Here is a 26,982-nt window from a genome sequence, read left to right as displayed (position 1 = left end):
TCATCTAGTATAAAATTGTTAATAACTTTGTTCACATATTTACAATTATTTACAAAATTCAATATTTTGATTTACAGTTTTTTGTATATTCTGCAATACACACCTTTAGCTCTTTGAATACATACGTTTTTCTAGTTAGAGGTTAGTATTTTTTTATTGGTAAGCGTTTTATGGCATGTAAACTTATTTGGTTTTGACCTTAGTAATTGTGAACATTGTTTGTATACAGTTAAATATTATTTCGAGAATTAGTAAGCAACATGGTAAACAGAATTAGTAAACAATCAGATAGAATGCTAAAGATTTTTGTGATTTTAAATATTCGATTTTTTCCTGAATTCCAACATGATGGTAAATTGATTTTAAAATCCAAGTTTTTTTTAGCTACTTAGTAACATTAATAGGGGAAATAGCGTACAACAAGAAAACAGTCACAATGAAAACACATATACAGGTCTTTACCCAGACCCCTTACTAAGGTTGTGTTCGTTCTTTTAGATTTCCTCTGGGAGCTATTCCCCTCTCATTGCTTAATGCACCTGATATTTCAATACTTCATCGTAGTCTAATAATCTGTTATGTATACAACATTTTATGAAAAGAAGTTCATGTCAATATGAGATGTTCTCTTTAGCCCACGCTCAATTGTTTGGGTCGAATTCAACAAAGAAAAACGCATTATTGTCTATTGAACTTCAAGTTTAAACTGCCAATTTTCTTGGAACTTTCATGATATTCATTATTTCAATCATTAATATAATGGGATAAAGCTTTAGAGGTTAATTTAGATTGCAGTTGCTACAATATTTGGAATGATGAAGTTTTGCGATTAAAATAATACTTTAAAACAACAAAGGCAAATTAGTAAGGAATATCTTACGTTTCCTGTTAGCTTAGATTGAATAAATTTAGATCAGCCTAAATAATAATAAGTCAACAGAACATCATAACACAAAGATTTGATCTTACAATATTTTATGTTAGATGTATACCGGTTTATTATGTTACATAAAACGAATATTCAACAAACTAAAGCTATTTATCTGCAATACAAGCCACAGAGAGGATAAAAGTAGCTCAGAGCTGCATTCATATTCAGGACATGTTATTATCAAATGGAACACCGCCAATATCTTGCTGCTCTTGTTATGTTCATTTATAACACCAGCCATTTTATTTTGATTGTTTTTAAATGTTTGATATTGGAATAAGATTGAAATTGTTAGATTATTTCATTATGTTTGTATTTTCATGTCTCATACACATCGATCAAAATACCTTTCAGACAATATTGTTTAGTAATTTAGTAATTTTTCTCTTATTAAATGTGGTCTTTATGCTAAGAGAAATTTTGTTAAGAAATATTCTGTTCGACGAAATTTTGTTAGTGAATTTTATTGCTGAATATATTGAGCAAATTCATCCATTCCCTATTATAAAGGAAAATGTTGATTTATTTAACTTAATAATTGTAACACAGTGCAAGATCAATTTAGTGAATTAATCAAACATTCATAACGTATAAAAAAATAGTAAAGAACGTTTCTTTTTTATAGTTTTATAAATTACCTTTTAACCCTGTAAGCAATTAAAATTAACACAGCTTTAACAATATTTATAAAAAAATTCTTTTGCTAGTTTTAATTATAGGGACAATTCGGTTTTATAGTTCTTTGAAGAATTCAGTTAACTTTTATATTCACAATTCTTGAATTTCCGGATATTTAAAATCAAATAAGTCTTTCACGAACTCCATAGATTCAATTCGTTACGTATGATTGGATTTATGTCTGGCAAAAATTAAAAAGTAGTTTCAAACATTTAATAGTTGCTTTTTGCATTTTGAGAGAATATATTTTTTTAAACAAATCAAAACAGTGTACAAGGTTTTTTCATGATTTTTTTAAAATTGGAATTATTTTATAGTACACTGTTAATTTGCCGACAACCAACATGAGGTAGCTCGAATTTATTTACCAGAACATTTCGTGATCGCAACATGCAACATGTTCGTGACAACATGTATCTTATAGCGTGACACATAATGATCCAACTATCTTCGTCTGCTACAAACTTTATAAGTTTTATTATTCCCCAATCAGTGAGTGAATTACTGTGAAGTACTTAAGTTTCCTCGTTCAACGTTTTTAAATAATTGTTAGATATATTCATTCGAGTTTTGATATGTTAGTTTAAGACTTGGTTGCGATGATTATTTCTAAAAGACATTTGATACTCATAACAAATTAGTGTTTTGGTATCTCAAACAGAACGAAATGTTATATTATTTCTAACTTTACTTGATATGTACCAATACAGGGTATTGAAATACAATTCCAATGTTCAACCAAATATTGATCCTACAATGTTGATGACACTAATCATTGGTGGTCTTCATCTCTTAAGAAAAAATTCTTCTGTCTCTCTTTTTAATGAAAACATAATTGTCTGTCTGTCAGTCTTGCTGGCTGTCATTATTAAAATACTAAACCAATATAGCCAAAATTAACTTTAAAGATGGTCCATATATCTAGGAACGTCATTCCCCTATTCACTTCCTTAAGTTCTCCTCAGTCTCGCCCAGTTGAAGTCCAACGTTTGAAGGTAAAGTTTCCAAAAGTAAATATTGACTAGTAAAAATAAAAATAAAACTGTATATAAACTAACGATATCCCAATGATTATTTCTATTTATTTTTTTCTAGGAATTGAAAGTAAAATAACGAAAAATATAGCAAATATGTATCGAAATAATTCTTTTCCGGTCAGCATGATCCAGAAATATATTGTTCGGATGTAAAAATAATTACAATGGTACAATGTTTCTCGTATATCATACATACACATTATATGTACACACATTTGTAAAAAAACCAACAAAATTTTATTAGTCTAGACTAATTGGTAAACTCTTCTCTTAGTTACAGCCATTATAAGTTGGGTGTGGACAAAGTTACTGTTTGAACAGAAACACTTCGGTTTACCAGGAATTTAATGATTTAGAGATCATCCATAAGCCCCAACTTTTCACATTTCATGTTTTCATCCTTAATGTTATACTATAACAAAAATTCTTCTAATTTATAGAAAATCCATCGATATGTTATCTGATCAGCCTAACAAGTAGACATTCATTTTACATATTTAAATCTGATTTAATTGTAACGTGTAAGAAATAAATTATACTATATCGTACCAGGGTTGTTACTTAAATATGTAACGTTTTCTAGTATTTTATAGTTTGATCGTAACCAGTAACTAGGCATTTTTCCTCTTTTGAGACAATAAAATTAACTTATTTGACGCCATTCATTTCGTGCTGATTAACTCCAACGTTGCAAATATATTGTTTAATTTACAGATTGTCCTCGTGCACTGTAAAATTACATAACGTAAAAGTTGTAGCCACGCGTTAAAACATTTACAGCTCCAACGCATGGTTACAACGAAACCCTTTTAGTGGATTTTGTTAACCCAACTTTTTATTCAATAGACGCAGTTTATATGATAATAAATTACGTAACGGACTCCCCGTGTGATATGTGCTTCTTATTTCATTAGGTAAAGTAACCGAGTTCTTTTTCTGTTTGTTAAATTGTTTTTAAACTTCTTTATGAAGGTCTTCCCATCGTTCTTATTAACAGCCTTAAACGATGTAAAAGTATGTAGTTTAAAATAAATTGATTTAATATTATACTAGATGTTGCTGACTAGAAATATATTTCATCGATACGATAAAATAAAATGAAAGTAATTTTAGAAAGGAGCCACTTCTTTTTCCGGTTCTAAATTTTTTTTAACGATAGACTATGACAGACTTTATTCCTAACAATCGATTTTCATTTGTTGCATATTTTGACAACTGCAACCAAGCAGTAAAGTTTGGAATAATTTATAAATTATTTTCGTCTTGTTTTTTATTAATTTTTTTTTTAGATATTTTGAAGCTCTCTTTGCAAATGAAAGATTTATTTTTGCCTTCATATACCTTCATATACTTCTTACCTATTAAGAAGTACCTATTTAGGGTCTTAATGCGGATCCTCTGTGGGTTGTAAAGGTTTCAAATGTAAAAAACCCAATACGATTTTTGAACCCAATCCTATCACTCACCCTTTAATAGTACCTTTGCACAAAATATAATCATAATGTCAAAATATTCTTTACTTTCTTTAGTGATTCAGGCATGCTGCGTTAGGAGTTCACATTTCCTCAAAATTACATTGACGTTATTTAATAACTGTTAGTACTTATATATTTAAAACTTATTTTATTGGACATGTTTCACAGTATAATATAAGACGTTTAGTTTAAACAGATCTGTAAATCAAATGTTTAGTTTTCTGCAGCAAAGTTCAGGATAAAGAAGTCAGCAACCATTAATTCTGAGACTCCGAGGGAGTTATTGATCCTTAGGGGAGGTTCCAGGATCTTTACATTATGCTCCTTAATACTTCCCATCACTTTGACAAACGTGTTTTGTTGAAAATAAATTACTTGAATCTTTATCTCTGAGATTTTAGTTCTGATAATTTTAGTCCATTGTTTTAAAAATTAACTTACATGTAGATGATAGGCTTCAAAAAATATAACTGTAATGTATTGAAGACGTGATAACTTGATTTTCACGTCTTAATCAAAAATTAATTTTTATCTATATAAGAGAAGATGAATAGAGGTTTATTTGTTAGTCCTAGCTCAATTAGTCGCATTGAAAAGCAATATATTTTAAACTGTCGTTTATAAACTAGTACTGATTACTCCGCTCAAAATGTGACAGACATAACAACAATAAAATAAATTTTACTAAAGAAAGGACGCCATTTGCAACAGTCCAATACAATCCCACACAGAGAAGATGTTAAAGCAACATTTACATGCGGTGGAGATTCCGTCAAATGGCACACGACTGGGTTGATGTTATGTGTGCTTGTTTTACATAACAATCTCCACAATATTACATTATACAAACAGCTGTATTATACCTAATGTTACTGAGAACTCTAAATGTGTAGAGTATTAAATTCATAATACGCGTTCTAAGCTTTAGTTTTAATATTAAGCTAATTTTGTTTCATTCCAAAAATAAAAGTTTTTTGTGGCAATCTAAAAGTTTTTGTAAAAAGCGTTTCACTAACTAAGTCGACTACTGTAGATTGTTATTTGTTAGAACTTTTCACAATTTCGCAAGATTCCTCTTTCACAAAATTTTATAAGCCATTTCTTCAGTTCCCTACATATCCCCATTCCATTTAGATTGATTCATTAAAAATAATAATGCAATCAATAAGCATTAGTGCAATCAATGATGCATCAATAATGCAATCAATAATACAGCATTAGTGTATAAGCATCTATTTAAATAAATAAGTGATAATAATTTATACACTCAAGTTTAAATTTATTAAGATATACACTCAAAGTAACATGGCCAGATCCAAAATAATTAAACTTTTCACTGATTCACTGGGATGCTGACACTAAATCCACTAAAATAAGCATACAACTACCATCACACTAACAATTTCATCGTTTTCGTTTGGTTTCAAACAATGTGGTTTTCTAGTAATGAATCAGTTAAATCACTCCAACGTCACTTAAAAGTTCTCTGTAAACTTTTAATAGATGTGTAACTAAAAGAGAAGTTATATAATTAGAGAAGTCTGGTTTACAGAGATACGCTTTCTACACAAGAAAGTTAACAGCCGCAAATTTGATTGTTTTACTCAATCAGATTGACAATTCATACAACTGTCGATTGGGAACTAATTAAAATAATTTAAAATTTTTTTTGTATAAAACAGTATTGTCTAACCTTAGGTATACTATTCAAAATGGCTCAAATTACAAGTTACATAGTTTCTACGAATAAGAAAATATCTTCGATTCTTAGTAAAACCTTAAAAAAAGATATCATTTACAGAAATACAAGTCATTTAGTAGCTATTATTTAAGTTTTATCATTTAGCTTTTTGCAAGCATTAATAAAAACTTTGATATTGAAATTACCTGTTAAAACACACGTTTAAAAATCTTTTACGGCTTCGAATTTTATTTAACAACACATAATGTAACAAGCTCAAAAAAGTTTTTTTCATTTGATAAGTGGTTCTAAAAATAACATAAATCGTGGCTTTTTTATTTGATATTTTCCTCTTTTGCTTTTTACCAGACTTCTTTAAGTGTATAAACATTAGTTTCTGTTTAAAAAAGAACAGTACATTTTCGATATTTCAAGTAACTGAACAGTTTAATTCCCATGATCATTGGAAAATGTTTGATTGTGTAATACAATACAAAATTATGCAAGTGCAGAAGGGCATGTTGACGATATGAGCCGTGTCCATATTTTAGCAAATTGATAGTCGTTTACAGCATCTGCATTAGATTTTTATTAATTTTTATGTAGAAATGTGTGAATGATTTAGAAAGATCAAGCTAGAAAATTGGATTTTACTGCAGACTTTTTAGAGAGGTTACTTCGATGTAATCATTCAGCTTAGTGGAAACATAATATGGATATACAAGCGCATATACAAATAATAATTAGTCTTATTTTACTTGCATAATAGTGTTTTTTTTATCGTAAATGTTGGTAATTGTTATTTAAATTAAAGATAATCCTTTATTTTGTTGTCTTTACAATTATTCTAAAAAAATTAACTTAAAGTTTTATTTACAAGCCTTTGTAAGGTACTGGTTCAAATTTAGTTATGTTTAAACTGTTGCTATTAGCTGGAAAAATCCGCCGATATGTAGCATGTAAAAAAACACTATAACTAATAAATTTCGTACATCGTATGTTTTGCAGATAGGCGAGTTGGCACGGGGAACATAGCATAAACTTGATTTGTGGAACAGCCTAGATTATATTGTTGGGTTTTTATCCTAGTCTATGAATTGTGTAAGACATATTGTCTTAATTTTTTTCTGAATGGGTAAATTCAGTACATTTTAATTTCTTTTGAATCTATATTTAAAATATGAACATGTGACATTGATTTTTTACAAATTATAAAAACAGCATAGGCTGGTTTCATATTTTAGAATCACATGAGAGTCGAGTCTATTTGTATGAAAGCTGCATGGATAGCTGAGTGGTTATATTGCTCGCACTGTAATCAGTAGCTCACCGGTTCGATCCTGAGAAAAATCAAAATATTTTTAATGATTTAAAACTAATTGTCCTTAATCATTGGGTTGTTAATAGTAATGCTGATAGTGACATAGTGTTGACATATACAGGGTGTCCATAAAAAACGTTTCAGGACTTTGGGAATTGAATCCTCATGCTAAAAGGAAGAAAGAGGTTTTTGTGAAGGCATGTCCAAAAATGCAAACTAATCCAGATATCCGCCATTTTGTTTTTTTATACAAAAATATTTGTATCTGTGAAGTTTTTCATTTGATAATTATGAATCTTAGCAAGCATACACAAGACCTACTATAGAAAGAATAATAAAGTTGGTCTGAATGTAAATATCAAAATGGTGGCCGTTTGAATTTTTATAACTTAAATAATGCAAAAACGGCTAATTGTATAAAAAACAGTAATTAATATTTATTTAAAAAAATTAATTCCATATAAAAAAACACCAATATCAAAAATATCAGACGACAAATAACTAAAATAAAAATTTATTTAGTTGTGAGATCAGGCAAAATTAAGTGTTCCCCAAACTAACTTTGCCTTATTTTTACACAAAAAAACGTTCTATTTCAGTCATGTGTCGTCCGATCTGTTTGAACTTGGTATTGTGTGTTAGGGAATTATAAATGCTAACAAAAAATATTCTTGAAACATTCTTGACATTTAATCATCGAAATAACCGTTTTCGAGTTATTTAAGTTATAAAGATTCAAATGGCCACCATTTTGAAATTTACAATCGGACAAAATTAATTATTTTTATATAGTATGTCTTGTGTATGTTAACATGCTTGCTAAATTTCATGATCATTGAATGGAAAACTTCACAGATACAAATATTTTTGTATAAAAAACAAAATGGCATATATCTGGGTAAATATGCATTTTTAGACATACATTTACATACACTTTTTTCTTCCTTTTATTATGATGATTTCCCATAGTCTTGAAAAGTTTTTTATGGACACCCTGTATACCAAATTGTACCAATTACCCAAAAATAAAAATATGTCATTGACAAATTCAGTTGTATCCACTGTTTCATATGGCGTGTACAACATGTAAAATATTACAATGAACATCCATATACACCTTTACCCAGACACTTCATGTGTTTGTACTCGATCTTTAGATTTCCTTTGGGAGCTATTCCCCTCCCATTCTAACGTACTTCACATTTCGATTATTTATTGGCATTTAGTGTTGCTAGAATTAAACATGACTTTTAAAAATAATAAAACTCGGTAAGGAGGTTCGTAGTGGTAAAACGTAACGTTATTAAGTATTGTGATCAAATCTTTAGTTATTTATAAATTATATTTCCTCAATGTAAAGTCAGTTAATAGTTTGATAAAACACTACCATTTGTTTTTTAAATGGCTAATACCACTTAAAGGATATGTACACTTTTTACCTGTTCAAAATCATATTCCAAAGTTTAATATGGGTTTAACATTTTGATAATGTTTAAATACCTTACAGTCATCCTTCATTATAATGGATAAAGTACAGATGTAAAGAAAATATATTTTGTAAGTAACTATATTTAGGATAATTGTTTATTATGATAAACATTTAATTGAATTCCAAAATCAATGTTCAAATCAATTTAATAAACCTTAGGTTATCAAAGAGTACAATTTTCTTCATAAAAAAAAAATGATTGAGAATCAAAAAAGTATAAGTAGTTCGCATAAATATATTGAGTACTAAACCGCTTAGATTATACATATAAAGTAACAAACTTCACTATTCATAATTTATACCATCAAATTTTTGTTAAACAAAATGTTATAACCAAAACCATTGTAGCTAACTACAGTAAGGATGAAAATGGCTGAGAGCTGCATTTGTATTCAGAACATGTTCTTATCATATGGAACACCGCCAAAAACCTTGCAAGTCCTGAAATATTTATTTATAACACCACAAATTGCAAAATAGCACATAAGAGAGTATCTGCCAATGTATATACACCGAAGATATTTTTAAGTAAGTATTTATTGCATGACCAAGCAGAATTGGAAATAAAATGTGAATATCCTATATATTAAAAAATAGTGGTCATTTAGTTCACGCAGATTGCGAGACAACCGCTTGACGGATTTTGATGATTTTTTTATTTGAAGGTCATTTTTTTAGAAGGTCATAACGGATTTTGATTTAGACCTCAGGGCTCTGACCAAGGGACTTCCAAGTTCCCATGTTATTCATATGAAGGTGATTTTTATTTTTTATTTGTGGTTTATCAATACCATATACAATATCTTAGAACATTTTTATTTAAAACATCTGTCTCAAAATGTTTCCTTTTGTTTATTATTTATTTACAATAATTTTCTAAAGGGTTGTGTGTGTGCTTGGCTACAATGGTTTTTACTACTTCTATTTGACACTACACAGCTTATTTGTGTGTGTAATTTTCTACTTTCTTTCTTTTACAAACATGTATCTCGGATTTTTACTTGATGAACAAAGTACATACACCTTTTTGGTGGCGTTTGGACGTCTCTTCATATGAACAAAGGTTCATGCCTTCTTTATGCAATCGGATATTTGATCTATGGAAGGTATATCAATGATTGTATCAAGTACGCCAGTCAACAGATTAAACAAAGTTTTTACAGATGTATCTCTAAATTATTTTTAGGCTAAAAATATTTCCCGAGCGATGAGCAGGCCAAACAGCTAATAATTATCAAAATTTAGCATAAATATTTTTGCGATGGATTTTATTTTAATTAATCACTCTATTGGAATTAGAACTTTTACACTACCTACTCTTACCAGGGGAGTAGTTGGTGTAGGGACAGGGCGAGGAACTTCGTTGCCCGAGGTCCCGGGTTCAAATCGCGCCAACCACCAATGGATTTTATATGTCCTAATATTGCAACCCTCTAGGACTAGCTTGAAACAAGATCTAAAACAGTTTTTGACTGGTTATAACGTCCTAGGATGTGAAGGTGAGACTTTAAAAACCACTGTGATCACCTCTGTCTTACAAGACTTAGAACACAATGTAACAACACAATGAAGATGTAGAACACAATGTATAACAATAAAAAATGAAAAATAACATTGTTTAATTTTACTACATTTAGCTTATAATTAACTACGAATGGCATGTTAAATAAGTTAGTTTATTCAGATTTATTATAGTTTGGCGTCGCAAACAATGTATGTATGTTTACAGTAAATACAATGTTTGGTTTGTAATTTTATAACATTAAACGTCCATAAGTAAAAAATGACAATTATAAAAATAAAAATGATTACATGGATATGTAAGACATTAAAGGCCATGTTTTATAAACGTCTACATATAAAACACAGACCTCTGCAATGCGGTGGGTAAAACGGCCGACAGTGTAATCGCTTTCATAATTTCACAGCCTCAACACTTTTGTGGATGCTAATATTTACCATTAATCTTTTTCATATGCTTCCTTGATGGTCGTAGCTTTAATAATTCATCTCTTAAAACATAAAAGAAATAGAGTGCTTTGAAAGTAAATATATAAACTATGATGTCTTATAAAAATGCCATTTTGTGCTTATCCAGATTAGGATAACTATGTCCTTGATAATTAAAAATAACATAAATATGGAAGCAGATTGATTCATTGGGTTCTTATATGCTTTAAACCTTATATTTACGTATATTTGAGTCTTCATACTATGTAACATTATACACGTTTTCAAGAACAACTACGGAATCAATTTATATAAAACATTGTATATTGTATTTAAATGGAGCCATACGTCAAATTGAAATATATTAATAATTAAATTAAATTGTAGATAACACTTAGATCAGTATGTATGTATGTTATATTTTTATCTTAAAGAAGGGAGACTAATTATCTGTCATAATATTTATGTTTGATGGCATGTAGTTGTTTATTTAATTCGGTTGATACTGTTTCAAATTAAGTTCAATAATCATATTGTTTCAACTGTGTATTGTGGAATAAAGTGGCATTTACATTTCATTATAGTATGCAAGAAATTAAATTATTATTTTGGTTCTCAGGAAAGTTCACTGAAATTAATAATTAACTAATCTGGCTTAAACGACGTGATGGGTGAAATTAAACCTTGGTCAGCCTCTCTATGAGTCTTAGCATTTATTTCATATTAATTTCTCTGCAGCAATTTCACTACACGCTAGGTGTTCTAACAAAAATCTATGTAGCGTAACGTTTTACAGGCTGCAATTCATACCTTAACTTCCAAACACCTCTAAACAGAACTGTAGATTTGTGTACTACTTAGCTTAAAAAACTTATAAAGTTCATACAAACTTAATTCTTCTGTTAATTATTGAGTTATACTTCATTTCCAACAAAAATAATTTATTTTGCATTTCATATTTTTTGTACAGTATGCTTTGTACCAGCACGTACAATAATTTTCTCCCCATTTAGTGTAACTGCAATAAAGATATTGCGCTTAAGCATTCGTATTGCGTGTTCTCCCCCTGCAATTCTTCATTGAAGACTATTCAGAATATAAAGGGTTGTGGAAGAGCGGGAAACGCGTAGATAAATTTCCACACCCATTAGCACATACAGAATAACATAGGACGTGTAACAAAACGTTTCACATTGGAGGATCTTCTCTATTGTAAGTTGGTTAGGCTATATTGGTTATATATGTAAGTTGGCTGGACACAAAAGAAAAAATTGCCTCAATATTTTTTCTTCTTACACAATTTGTTAAGTTTGTATGGGTGAAAGAATTGTACAGGTTTCAAGATTGATGTTTACACTGCATAAGTGTTCAACTAAAGTGCAATTACATTATTACTGTGGGCTACTTGTAATTTTATATGGTCGCTAATACTAAGCAAAGCATCTCGTGATTGCAACTTTTAACACGTGCGTGACTACCACGTGTAGCCTTGTAGTATAACTCATAATGTTACAACTACCTTGTTTGCTCAACCTTCTCAAGATTTCACATAGTTTTAAACATAGTGCAAGTTCTGTTTTAAGTATGTTTAAAATAGCCTCGGTGAAATATGTTTTGGTTGCAAGAACGAAGTAAGTTTGGTTAGTAAGAACAAGATTTTGTGTTACTGTAATTAATTTCGTGGACATGATTGACAATAAAAAGAAAAAGTGATGAATATATAGCTTAATGAAAAATGTGTTTTTTAAAGGTGGATGGTAGTTATTTCTAGTGACCTACAAGTGTAAGAAAACAATCACCTTCAAAAGTTATTTATGGTATAACTACTCATTTAGTACCAAATGTATAAGTGTCATCAACTTATAGTATTTATTATTACATAATTTTTGTATGTTTCAAATTTCAACAATTTACAAATTTTACAACAGGTTGAATGATGTAAAAATTATGTTTGATAATTACAAATTCATAGGATACTACTGTAGATATGACTTTAACTAAAAAAAGTTATTTCATAATTTTTTATTGACTACAACTAACTGTTTACGTTAATAAACTATATAACTTTTTAAAACAAGTTTTTAAGCTTGTTGATCCTTAAAATTATTTTTAATAAACCTTTACCAAAAAAGGTCTGTAAGGTAACACAAATTTACGTTTGAACCTCATTGGTCTTTTTATGAGCTTCGCAAAGGAACGGGCCAAACCCTATTTTTGTTTAAACTAATATTATTGACTATACACCTTTATTCCTAATGTTTTTATGTCTTTAAATAATATTTCAATAATCCTGGATGTAGTTAAAATTCAATTCAAATAACATGACCTTACACATAATATATTCTGAACAATATACAAAATTTTTACGAGCCTGGGTAAATAAAAAAAACTACAAACAGAGCGAATCTCGTAAGGTATCAAGTATACAAACAATTTTGGTCCTACAATGGTGAAATAACATTGTTTCTCACTAAACCAAACCTAAGGATCAATATATAAATGTGTGTAATGGATTTTTTTAATAGGATGTTCGAAAAATTAAGGTTTGGTAGTTTGAATAAAGTGTCTCATAGACGTTGTGTTATATTTTAATTAATTTTAAATCTTTATTAAAGAAAACAATTTGGTGAAATAGGAATTTGTTGGAAAAAAACAGTTATCTAAATGTTAATAAAAGTTCATAATCCTAACAAAATATTTCACAATAGTAAAAAAAATTACTTTTTAAAGTTACAAAGTCGTTTGAATTAAAATTTATAAGTTAATAAATTGAAATTATAACAAAAGCATAATATATAATAATTCCATATTATGATTCCAAAGGGGAGTCGCTACTCAAATTAGTGAAAAACCATCATAAATTCAAAAATGTTTTTTTGTTCCTAAATTATTATATATATCTTTTTACACCATAAAAACCACCCAAAATCATTTTTACATACATGTACTTATGGGAAAAAAATAAAACAAACTGTTTTACGGTGCGACAAAGACAAGTAGGCTAATGTAACCAAAGGCTTATAAAAAGGTATGTGCATATGTTATTCACAACTTAGCCCTAAATAAATTGTAGTTTATAGCTTTTTACATTCTTATTTGTTTGTTACCATGGCATTGTAAAAAAAAACATTACCAAAAATGGTTTTTTATTAACAAATGCTAATTATTTTGTATAGTAAAACACATCTGCCGGAAAACTTCTGTTTCCCGAAAGTTGTGTTTTTTCATGTTTCAGCCTAAAAACTTTTATATTCCAAAAAAACTACTTGAGCTACAGTTCTGAAATTTTGTACACACCTTTTGTAAATAAAAACCTAAAAGAACACGTATTTTGAATCAATTTGGTAAAATAGTTTTTTATATATAAATTAACAAAAAAATTTAAAAAATTTAAAAATAATCTTAAAATTTGCTGTTATTTAAAAAAAGTAAATGTTTCTGTAATACAATAAAAATACGTGATATTAAAGTAAATTTAATGCTGAAAAAAAGTATACAATTTCCATTTGTGTAAGGTTTATGGTTTTCTTTAAATATCAATTTTAAAAATGTTCCGAAAAAACAATAAAACCCACTTTTAGGGCACACAAAAAAAATTCTTTATTAATTTTTTTTAGTTTTTTGTTTTAGGTCTTTCTTAAGTATAAAAGCCTGATACAAAGTAAAAATTAGTTAAAATAACAATTTTAGCGATTTCAGTAGCGACTCCCCTTTGGAATATTCAAGTGACCAAGCCAACGTTCAATTACATAAACGTCTTGGATTTCAACATTCAAACCATTGACTAATATCCAAAATAAAACCCACTAGGGTTCGAACTTACAGCTTCCAAATTAGAATAACAAATTATGAACCCTCGGCTGCCCATATTAAAGTGTTTTAGGGTCAATAACCTCGTTAAGAGTGATTCTCTGTACACTAAACTTGACTAATAGGCCAACTTGTCTCTTAGTTAAAGCCATTATAAGTTTCAGCGAAGGCGAAACACTCAGATTTAACAACAGCTGTGGATTATACTGTATACACAGTTTACCCAGTACTACACAGTTTTTGTTGTAGATTTTCCTAGTGGATATACTGATTACGATTGTAAAAAATTTAACTATGTTTGTGTTTATAACGAGCAGTCTGGTACAAATTTTAAGTTTAAAGGTAAATAATGATAATGATACAAACAGTGAAAACTTCAGTATATTACATCAGTGCAAGTGTAAAAAGTATTAGTTTATTTCAGTTATGTATTTTTGAAAGCTTAGATTTGTCCAACTAAACTTGAGTTTAAACCAATTTTTTTGTAATCATTGGTGGATGGCTTTGGTGTACAACCAAGGTCAATGGTGGAGGAAGTAGTTACTTGTGCTAATACATAACACTCTGTTCTAATTCTTTTATAAGACGATAAGTGTTTGCAAATTAAACGATAAAATAGATAAAATATCAGTTAATAAAGGCATGGTAAGCTACCATAATTATTTTGGTTACAATATTCAAAAGATTATCATACACCATCATTGATGATGTCCTATTTATCAATTTACGTTGACTATTTGTAAACTTAAAATATTGTTGAAAGAACAGTTTATATCATAACACATGGTAATTTATGTTCATTTTTGTTGATTGTTTAAAATGGTAAATCAAGTTAGTTGAGTTTGAGTTATGGCATAGATTAAGTTTCAATGCAGGTTTTAATTTCAAGTCCTTGAACATTCAGATTTTAAGACATTTTCTAAAGTGTATGGCTTTAAGCATATAACAAGTAGCTTAACATCTCCCTAAAGAAACTGAGGCTGAGGTGGTACTAAAAATTTCCGAAATGATTCTAAAGAAAAAATTGGAAGATTCTTATTTAGCACTTCTAGCCTATCGAACGACACCTCTCAGCTTCACATGAGCAGACGATTACGGAGCACATTGCCTCAGACCGGACATTTACCTTTGAGGAAAACAAGATCTAAAGGATCTTAAAGAGAGAGAAAAACACAATTAACTTTTGTTTGTGTATATTTCTCTTTGGACGTTTTTATGGTTCTGTTCCCCATTTTCCTGGGGGCCATTTTGGGATGGATCGATTTCCCCTCAGATTTATTTTGTCGGTGTCAACAATATATGAACGGAGGATTTCCAGGATTTTTACAATTTTCCATTTCTTCAAAGGTTCACAGTCCAAACTGGGTCTCCCAACTGAAGAGGATGGAGAGTTTGCACTTTTTACGATATAAGAAAAAGTGCAAACTCTCCATCCTCTTCAGTTGGGAGACCCAGTTTGGACTGTGAACCTTTGAAGAAATGGAAAATTGTAAAAATCCTGGAAATCCTCCGTTCATATATTGTTGACACCGACAAAATAAATCTGAGGGGAAATCGATCCATCCCAAAATGGCCCCCAGGAAAATGGGGAACAGAACCATAAAAACGTCCAAAGAGAAATATACACAAACAAAAGTGGTTGAAGAACTAACTATCTTAAAAGGGAGGATGTTGTAAGAACAGCTTATGTCATAACACATGTTAATTTCTGTTAATTTATAATCATAGTTGTTGTTTGCTTAAAAATGAAAATAAAGTTAGTTGAGTTTGAGATATGACGTAAAACAGTTTATTCATTTAATTCCTTAGTAAAATTTTACAAATATTACATATAAAACGTTAATATAAATAGTTTGTTGTATACATATGGATCAGTGTTATTCCGTTCTATAAATTACTCATAAATAAATTAGAGTAAAAAGTATACATTAAATATAAATATACATTAATAATGTATTATTTAAATATATTATTATTAAGCACATAGTTTTACCACTAAACATATTTTACTTTAATACTTTAATAATGATTGCAAAATATAAATTATTAATAATGTTGCTAGTATATAAAAATGCAAATTCAGTACAAAAAAATACTAAATGTTTTATCATTTGGTTTTACTTTAATACTTAGTGATGATATTCACTTTTGAAACGTTTTTTGTTAACAAACAATAACCATTAAGCTTTTAAGGTCAATGTCAAAGCTTGTTAGCAACTAACATAAAACTTTAAAAGTTCTATCAAGAAGTAGTCTTGTTTGAAGCAGAGTATGTTCATGAATACAATTTGGTCGCTTGCCAAAAGCTGTGCTTAGGTTTGTTTTCATGTTTATTTAGGCGATTCAATGAAGTTTTCAATTACTGTATATTAAAAGTTTAGTATTATATTGGATAGGTGCCAGTCAATCATCAGTTTTCTCTATCAGCATATATTTAAAATAGTATTAAACTAAATTAGCTCATTAGGACAAAAAAGTACGAAAATATGCAATTTTCCCTCTTGTAGCTTAATTTTCACAAAACCTATATACTAAACGTACCAAGGATACAAATTCAACTACTAATAAGCCGATGGTGTTTTGAAACTTTTACTAAACTACTAAGACTTTAAAGAATACAGATATGTACTAGATACGCAAGCTATCTAAGATGACAGCAGTTAATACGCGCATAAAATTCAGCTTCGTCACAACATAAATTTAATGTACGATGATTCGTAAATATTAACCCTGACGAAAAAAAGGCAAAAACTCAAACCTTCGACTGATAAAATTGGCAACTTAACAGTGTATTAACAACAGTAATGTAATATACATGTAGAAAGCTTTCAAAAAATACTAAGGATTGCCGACTCATCTAGTTAAACCATGGACACATAGTGGAAACCATGACAGATTTTACGTGTTCATATAGACACAAGATAAAAGTGTAGTTTAAACTGTTGTAATATGTAGACAACTGCAGTGATAAACAAGGAAGCCTGTCGTGCTGTCTCCATGGAAACACAGTGGAACCAAGACAACTCCCGTTTGTATTTAGTTACACAAGGTTAAAATGTTGTAATATGTAAACAACTGCAGTGATAAACACCAAAGACTATCGTACGTAACAATGGGAACACAGTGGAACAAAGACAACTCCGCTTGTATTGAGATACACGAGGTTAAAATATTGTAATATGTAGACAACTGCAGTGATAAACAAGGAAGCCTGTCGTGCTGTGTCCATGGAAACACAGTGGAACCAAGACAACTTCCACTTGTATTGAGATACAACGAGATTAAACTGTTGTAATATGTAGACAACTGCAGTGATAAACAACAAAGACTATCGTACGTAACCATGGGAACACAGTGGAACAAAGACAACTTCCACTTGTATTGAGATACAACGAGATTTAACTGTTGTATGTAAACAACTGCAGTGATAAAGAAGACTATTGTTATATTTTCTAGGAATCCTTACTTTTCTAAAGCTTTAGGTTCTTTGTAGTATCAGCATAAGATATATGTTATGGTTATTTTTGTTGTTGTCACTAAGGCCACACACACCTCATATCGATCTATTAAAAAAAAATTATTGGCAAGTATTAATTAACTGCAACTTTTTCAACAAATATAAGAGGAACCCCTTATATTTGTATTATTCAAGCCAACGCTTGAATATCATAATAGGAAATGTTATAAGAAGTTTTATAGTAAACGTTGTATGTTTATTTATATTTTTATTAGTTCCAATGTAAATTTCCTTATTGATATCTCCTTCAAGTTTCCGTTTTCTGTATATTTCATCGCCATTAATCCTTTACAATATTTTATTTGCACCAATGGTGTTACTACTAATATTGCAAATGTGTTGACTGTATTTACCCACAAAACGTTTGAAGTAACTTTGGCAACATAACACAGTAGGACTTAGTCCAATGTGGTGTAACAGTTGGGCCAAACTGTTCCAAACCACATAAATCACAGTTACGGGATTAGTTCAGCAAATAATTTCAGTCACAACGGTTTTGCCAACAATTGAATTACCTTTATTTAACTAAGTGTGACTTCAATAAAGCAAAACGTATATTCAAACATTATTACCCATCTAGATATTATAATTTTTCGGTATATCTTTGACTTTGTTTTTGTAAAAGTGAATTATATTTTAAAGGGATAACCAGAGGAAATGTTTCTTCTATGATGGAAATGATTTGTTGAAATTTAATTAATTATTTGATTATTAGTATTTTTTTATTGTTAACATTATACAAATTTTTTGAACCATAATCCAAGTAAACTATGTCAAAAGTTTCATATATCAATCGCTTACAACACTTAAATCTTATTGTAACGATAAATAAACATTACTAATTCTAAAATTGCATTACATAGGTGTCTAATATCTTCCAAAACAATTAATTACCTTGTAAATAGAAACTTTATACAATCACAAATATAAAAGATAAAAATTTGGAGAATGACCACACTAAATAAATATATTTATAATACAAATATGAAACACAGTTTAATGTTTACGAATAACGGTATGTTAGGAATGAGACCATATAAATTAACCTAGAATAATTATCATTATCTACAAGCAGATAAGAACATAGATGGTTCTGAGATGAAAATGACCTTGTTTAGTGGTGCTAGTTCACAAATGTAATCAGTTGTTGTTAGTTTGGGGAATAAACGATTTTTAAAATGAACCACGCCTTTAGACAGCGAAGAGGGCTAGCCACTGTTCCCAAGGATGGATACATGGGACCTCCCCCGGGCATGCCATATGAGGAGCCCCAAGTTTATTTACAAGCAGGTAATAAACAATTTAACAACTTCCTAAACAGAGTAGATTTAATTTTACACTATAGGTTATTTAATGTTTAGTGAGTGTGTTTAAAGTGTTTATCTTAATTTGTTTCTCGCAAGTTTAATGAGCTTTTTTGAAAGGTTTCAATTACGATTCAATAAAGATACAATTATTTTAACTTGAATCTAGCTGAGTAAATTGACGTTGGTTAAACATAGTTATGAGGACTAGCATACGAAACACTATCAGTGAGAATTTTTTTATATAGCCGTTGACTTTGGATAGTAATAGACATTTTTAATGTTAATTGTGTTGCCGTTTTTATGGTAAAAATGAGAAAACTTTAATTTAATCACTGACGATATTAAAAACATATAATTATGCGTTGCTGTAGTATAAGTTAAGCCAAACTATTGACTAAAAACAACTGAAAAGACAGCTTAATGTAAACGATATCTTCTTTAATATTATATTTTCAATTATAGTCTTAGGACCTAAGAGTAACCATATTCATGATGCAGCCCTACTTTTAGGCGTCTGAATAATTTTTTACAATTAGAATTAAAAAAATGGGCTATATGTAGTCATAATAGAAGTTTTTTTCTAGTGTCTAATAGCCAATAGTGGAAGTAGTTTGACTTGATGGTTCCACGATTCTAGTTTTATAACTACCCGATTTTGTAGAACACCATAATTTTTTTACTGTAACTACCATGAAGAATTTGTAGAAACATACTTTTCATACAATTTCTATCATATTTTATAAAACATATTTTAGACTGTTGCAATAAAGGCTTTGAAAATTCCTATACTTTTTAACCCGTCACTGCCGTTCGACTTTTAAAAGACACCACAATTTTCAGGCTAATAACATAACGATTTCGCAACACACTAAACCTTTCAAACATATTACCTTAATCATTTTGTAACACAAACTTTTCAGACAATTACTACCATCAACCGATGGCCCAGAAGCCAGGAATCGACTTGGAGTCGACAATACCTAGGGAGGAGCTCTATCTACAGAAGGAGTGCCCCATCCCGTTCACCACTAGGGAACAGTGGGGGGCGAGACCACCACTGAGTGTGGAGAAGCACAAACTACCCTTGGTTCATCTCCGGTTCACAGACACTGATACCGAGCAGTGTGAAGGCCCTGAGGCGTGCCACAAACTACTTTGGGACCTCCAGAAACAACACATGGACGAGGGCTTTCCAGACATTAAATACAAGTAGGTAGAAATTAAGTCTGGTATTGACGCCAAAGACTAGTGAGGTTAGCTTTGTATAGCTGAAAAGTTGCATTAGAGATAACAACACTTAGAAGTGGTTAAAAAACTAGAATACCTTCCAGACATTTATTATGTAAAGGTAGGTCACTAATGAGGTAAGGTTAATAAGTCATAGTTCTGAAGACAAGCTTAATTTAAATTTGATATAATATAATTCAACATTGCGTTGCTTAAAAATACATCATAAGAATATGAGAGTAAAATTATGGGCTTTCAAGTGCAAGAACGTTTTACGAATTAGGTCGAAAGGCTTTTAATCAAAAAGAAAACATGTTGTGCGGACTAAGTCCAACTTTACCGAGTGCATAATTATATAAAAAACGATAATGTATATTTAGTATTAGAATAACTCAAATTTTCTTATCAGGTACATTAGTAAGTATCCCTAATGAGGTTATGTTTTGACTGAATTATACTATGGAATTAATACTATGGAAATCTGAATTAATACTACTGATTAATACTAGAGAATGAAGTGTAGACAAACACAACTTAACATTATCAAAAATTAGATAAAGAAGGTCCTAAGGAAATTGAAGTAGGCTAAGTATAGTTTAAATAACCTTGAATTAATCTTTACACGTATCTCTTATCCTGTTTTCATAAAACACAGTTGTGAAAAATCAGTGGAATAGTTTGAATAATATCGGTTTACCACCTTTACTTTAAGTTGAAAGTTAACAAGTTGAATAATTGAGAGTTGTACTAAGAGGGAGTTGCAATGCACTATAGAGTTGTCAGAGAAAATTAGGTAATCTTTTTCCTCTTCAAGTACAATGCTACAACTTTTTGGTGTTAGCCAAAACTTACAAAAAAAGAAAAACACCGCAGCCTGAAGACATTGCAGAAGCAACATATTGTAATTATAATAATTTACCTTGGAACAAGTATCGGAACACTATTTACCAAAAACTCCCTTGAAATATAAATATATTAGTTGGGCCTATCTGAAATCCACCCAGGCTCTGAGTATCAGAATTGCAGGTATTTTAAAATGTCAAATGAACAGGAAAGGAATAAAAGATTAAACTTATGTAATGTAAACATATTTTAGTGACTGTTAAAGATCTGTCCTTGTCGGTGAATGGCGGGGAAAGGATTTCCACAACTATTTTTACTTGAATAGCATACATTATTTTATATTGTTATATAACTCTCTTAAATCTTTCTTAAGTTTCCTGATAGGCTTGGATGGCATGATATACGAAGGACGAGGTTGGGAAGTGGAGGCTGACCGTCCTGATGAAGAATATGGATGGGACCTGAAACGTCTGAAGGGAGTCAGCGTGGACATTGCCTACATAGGCACATACGACAGAACCTGCAGTCAGTATAATCATTTTAAGCTATAGATATAATAATAACCAGCATGATAAAGAAATATGGTAAATTTTGTTTTTAATCATGTTTAAGTTATTTAACTCGGTCTACACGGGAGAATAGGAATGTTTAACAAACTATTAAAGGTGTGAATGACTTAAGCTTGTATGTTTATTTTAAGTTTGCATAAAATTAATAATACATTATTATCATTCCCTTTGAAACAGAGATTTGGCAACAAACTGGGTTTGGAACGTACAAAACACTTATAGGATACACAAAATCTATAAAGTAACTAGCTGACCCGGCGAACTTCGTATCGCCTAAGTTATAGGTTTCCCCTAAGACAGACCGATGGAAAGAAAGTACCGTTACGTTTAATTTCCAAGATGATCTCGTTCGCATCGCTCAATCACGTCCTGGTTGAAGTTCGTTCGCTACGCTCACTCACCTTTGGGTTGCAGCTCGTTCGCTACGCTCACTCACCTTTAGGTTGGAGCTCGTTCGCTGCGCTCACTTGCCTTCAGGTTAGCTCGTTCGCTACTTCGCATCGCTCAATCACGTCCTGGTTGAAGTTCGTTCGCTACGCTCACTCACCTTTGGGTTGGGGCTCGTTCACTACGCTCACTCACCTTTAGGTTGGAGCTCGTTCGCTGCGCTCACTTGCCTTCAGGTTAGCTCGTTCGCTACTTCGCATCGCTCAATCACGTCCTGGTTGAAGTTCGTTCGCTACGCTCACCCACCTTTGGGTTGGAGCTCGTTCGCTACGCTCACTCACCTTTAGGTTGGAGCTCGTTCGCTGCGCTCACTCACCTTTTGGTTGCAAATTAGCTGTTGTCATAAATGTAAAAGAAATAATAGTGCTGCACCCTGTTGGTAATCCTTGTAACTTTAATGCTATTGAACATCATAGAACAGATCCAACTTGTTTAATTGAAACAGCTGTTAAGATTCATTAATTCCATTACTCATAAGGTTAACATGGGAAACTCCAGAGCCACTGGGGCGGAGCCCTTTTAAGAATTTCGAAACGGGAAATAGTTTACGTCCGATTCGCATACCTACAGAATTTACACACCAAATTTCATAACGATCGATGAAGTCGTTCCGGAGGAGTTTGCAGACAAACACTGTGACACGAGAATTTTATATATTAGATGGTGTTATTTTCGTTTGGTCTCATTATGTGAATATTAAGGTAATTTTAAAAACATTGCTCTTCTCTTTTAAAATTGTATTGAGTTTTTAAAGCATTCACTTTTAATTAAGGAAAAGAAGATTTAAATTCTGTCTTGTTTAGAGAATAATTTTGTTTATTATGTTATTAAGATTGGGAACATTTATTTTGCTTGTTTCAATACCAATGGTTTTATTTTAACAGCTGTAGAATTGCCTTGGAAACAGATGTCAGCTGCATTCCACTTCACACACTGGGCGAGCAAGTGGAACCTCCTCGACGACATGTTTACAATCACCCAACTTAGGCCTCCCCCATCAGGGGACTGGTGAAGTTTTAAAATATTCTGGAGTGTTAAAATATAATTATTGTTTAAAAACTCTCAGAGCTGAAGGGAACATACGTTAATCACATGATTAAAGGCTTCTCTTGAAATAAGTCTTCCAGTTTATCAGAAGGGTATACAATAATGGAAAATATAAAATATTCACGTTTCGTTTTAGAAGTTAGGACCGACACAATAAAGTATTTTGAATCATGGCTTTATAGATGTTTATTAATTTTATAAATACTTTCCTTTTGTGTGAGTACACGAAAACACTTGTTGATATGTATATCTTGACCAGTCAGTAGATCAGTCAAAAGCATGATGTAGGCCTACTGTGAAACAAAGGCAGAGGTCGTAAGTTCAATCCCTGGTGCCCCAATTTAAAATTTAACAGTATAGTTTCTTGGACTGTAGTGGCTCATTTTTTGCTTAACTTAATACGTTTTAAGCACTACCTCTAATTTATATCTGGACGGTTAAATCTATGGTCAAAATACGCAACCAATCTCTAAAAAAGTTTGATTTGAGAAAAGATTAACAATCTTAAATGAAAGACAACAAAGTTTCATCTTTAGGAACTAGCTCTCTAGAAATACGCAGGACCACATTTAATGAATCAGACACATTTCAGCTTAAAAAATTCCTTATTCTTCTAACACTTCTAGTCCTGCATCTAGAAGTCAAAGTCAACAATAATTTTTAACAATTCAATTTTTTTATTCAAACATGTATGTATTTTTCTAGCTACAGTATGTAGAATGTCACCCAGCATATGTTTAAATATTACCAGCACAGAATATGTTAATCATTGATTAAGTGCTATACAAAGGAAATCATGAACACCCTCAGGAAATATAAATCAAAGAAGTTATAGATACAATGATAAGGTTGTTTTGCAATATCTTGGATTTCCAATACTGTAGTTTATAAATCGAGCTGGAAATTACAATGGCTCGGGGAAGGGGGTTGCCCTAGAAGTCTACATCTAAACTAGGTCATCACCGAAACAACGGTTTACTTGTCTTCTTCGGCTATATTACTTTTCAATAGTTAGTTTAATTATTATTTGTAAGATATTATTTAGGATATTTTTCATCAGTTTTCACGGACAGTGAACTTATTACAAAGACCAATATTTTTGTGTTTTCATGTATACTAATTTCATATCCGCTTTACTCGGATAATAATTTAAATGGAAAGATAAACATATTTACCTGAAAGACAGTGGAAACAGGAACGAAAAATATCAAAGTTAGAGCCTAGTATTTTTCAGAATGAAAATAGCGTAATACATCATCACTAGGGTCTCAGATTCAACGGCCGATGTCGGAAAATTAACTAGGGCCGTAAAGACACTTCTAGCCCTAGTGATAAACATTTTTCGTCATACAAGCAGAAATAAAAAATCCGTTGTTTGCTACCTAAATCACAACATGGTAATTTCTTACATTGCCTAAATTTGTAAGTTACCTCATAACAATTAATTTACATCTTGTTTTCCTATTGTACACCGTCAGCTGTTACAGATTTTGAAGCAAGACATATTACTCTGCCAAAACAACGACGAATACAAATTCGTCCAATTTGTATTATTGTCTATAAAGGGAAATTTTCAATGTTGTAGTGAAGTATACAAGTTACACTTTCCCGAACACAAAAAAATTATAACATTATAATTATACTTTTATCTATTGGGACAATCCTTAAAACAGCCAACCAATTTATAAGTAAGGAAATGTACAGCTGATTCATTTGAATCTAAATTTTTCTTTATAAACCTAGGTAAAAAACTGCTACTTTAAACACGTAACGCATTAACAACAGCCGTTTTCGCCACAGTACTGTATAATTAAAACTAAAGCTACACGTGAATAGTTCATCTAAGAATATTCAGCCTAAACTGAACCCTAACCAAAACAAAAAAATTCAGGGTCTATTACCTTTCGTGAACGGTTTGAATTATTGCTCACAACAAAATATTAATAAAAATCAATCAAATAACTCCAGACCTTATTCACTTAGGCTAGGTTGAAAAGCATAGGTTGTGTTTTTTACAATAAACCAAAGAAAATTCTTATGCATTTCTTTTGTACCTCTGTTACTAGAACTGTATAACTGGAAAGCTTTGAAGCTGATAGTCTCTCTCTATGTATTAGGGTTGTCGAGAGAGAAGAGGGAATCGTGGGGGGGGGGAGGGGGGAAGGGCAATATCCGATTCATCTCTGTAAAGCTTTCTCAAATCTTTATTTTGCCATGAAATGGAATCAGAGGTTTTATGTCGCATTGAAAGCCAGTTCATTCGTGTTATTTATGAAGTACTCAGTTTTTGATACTTTCAATACTATTACCTTAAATAGTACTGTAGAAAAAATATAAATATGGTTTTTACTGTATACATTGCTGTAGTTTGTGTTATAGGAAAAGTATTACCTAAAACCTATTATGAAAGAAGTAGAGTATAAATCTTAACTATAATTAAATATTAAGTGTAAAATACAATAAATATACAATAAAGTACAACCACGGACAATCTTGCATTTTGTAGGAAATTTACAGCACTAAATCTTTACGTGTTTTGTGGTTAGGGAATCATTTGAAATGTGTTAGGTCCAATGAATATCACTTATAAGTCTAGAATAATTTATTTACTCTGAAAAAATACTATTATTTAATACGAGAAACAAACCACCAGATTATATGGTGGGTGGTTAACATTTAATTTAATTTCAATAATATTGTGTTTAGTTCTTGTTTAAATATATTAGTTAATAAAGTATTATTAACAAAAGTTTGTTACTTATGGTGTATAAAAATTAATGTATCAATTAAAAAATATGTGTTTCTATAAATTTTGTTTATGTTTAATGTTTCCAAATTAAACATAAAATACCCCCGCCGCAGCAAACCTGCCGACTAAGCGAATTTCCATTTGTCTGAATTGGTTTTCAGTTAAATATATTTTAATAACATTAGGTTTAACGAGCACCTAGGTTTGCTGCTACAAGGAAACTAATAAAGTGTGTTTTTGAGTAAAATATTGATAGCTTAGTAAAAAATAAATAAATTTGCCAAGTTTCATCAAAATATAGCCATAGACAAGCAAACTAGAACATTTGACAATATTCTCCATAAGAATAACATGGGAATTTTAAATTTACAATTTTTTTAAATTTTCTCTGTTACTAATAATCGAACAAAAATACTTTTATATACTAAATTATTTGTTTTTTTAAGCTCTTTAAAAAAGTCTAAAGAGAAATCGGAAAATTTTGTGTTTTGAGGGTCAAAAGTGAGAAAAAACAATTTTTACCCCATAAAACCCCCCGTAAAGCCCCGTTCCCATGGTCCGATCGTGCTGGTTTGCGAACTCATTCAAGTTTATCCCGCTTTACACCTTCAATCCAAATTTCATCAAAATCGGACAAAAATTACTCAAGTTATCGCGTTCACGGACGTATATATATATATATATATAAGTCTATATATATATATATATATAAGTCTATATATATATATATATATATATACACATATATAAAATTTTGAACGAATGGTGTTTTTGGCCTCTGGGGACATCAAAATGAAAAAGTAAATCGGTCCCGGGTCTAGGTCTTACCGTGCCACCTACGGTAATAGCTACTTCCCCTATAGGGAAATTCGCTAAAATAAAACCCGATAACTTTACGGTTCTT

At 30.5% G+C, this 26,982-nt stretch overlaps 1 protein-coding gene across 1 annotated transcript; it reads left to right on the top strand.

Moving 5' to 3' along the window:
* The first annotated feature begins 18,998 nt into the window (after window positions 1-18,998).
* LOC128987984 (peptidoglycan-recognition protein 1-like) lies at window positions 18,999-23,502 on the top strand. The gene is made up of 4 exons (XM_054409145.1): window positions 18,999-19,179; window positions 20,117-20,405; window positions 21,640-21,791; window positions 23,167-23,502. The coding sequence occupies exons 1-4, from the start codon at window positions 19,068-19,070 to the stop codon at window positions 23,292-23,294; spliced, it is 681 nt and encodes a 226-aa protein (XP_054265120.1). The 5' UTR covers window positions 18,999-19,067; the 3' UTR covers window positions 23,295-23,502.
* The last annotated feature ends 3,480 nt before the right edge of the window (window positions 23,503-26,982 follow it).

The sequence above is a fragment of the Macrosteles quadrilineatus genome, unplaced genomic scaffold (genome assembly GCF_028750875.1).
Source record: "Macrosteles quadrilineatus isolate MER2022 unplaced genomic scaffold, UCM_ALF_1.0 Scaffold_2__2_contigs__length_208266976, whole genome shotgun sequence".
NCBI classification, from domain to species: domain Eukaryota; kingdom Metazoa; phylum Arthropoda; class Insecta; order Hemiptera; family Cicadellidae; genus Macrosteles; species Macrosteles quadrilineatus.
This window is presented reverse-complemented; position numbering and strand designations above follow the sequence as displayed.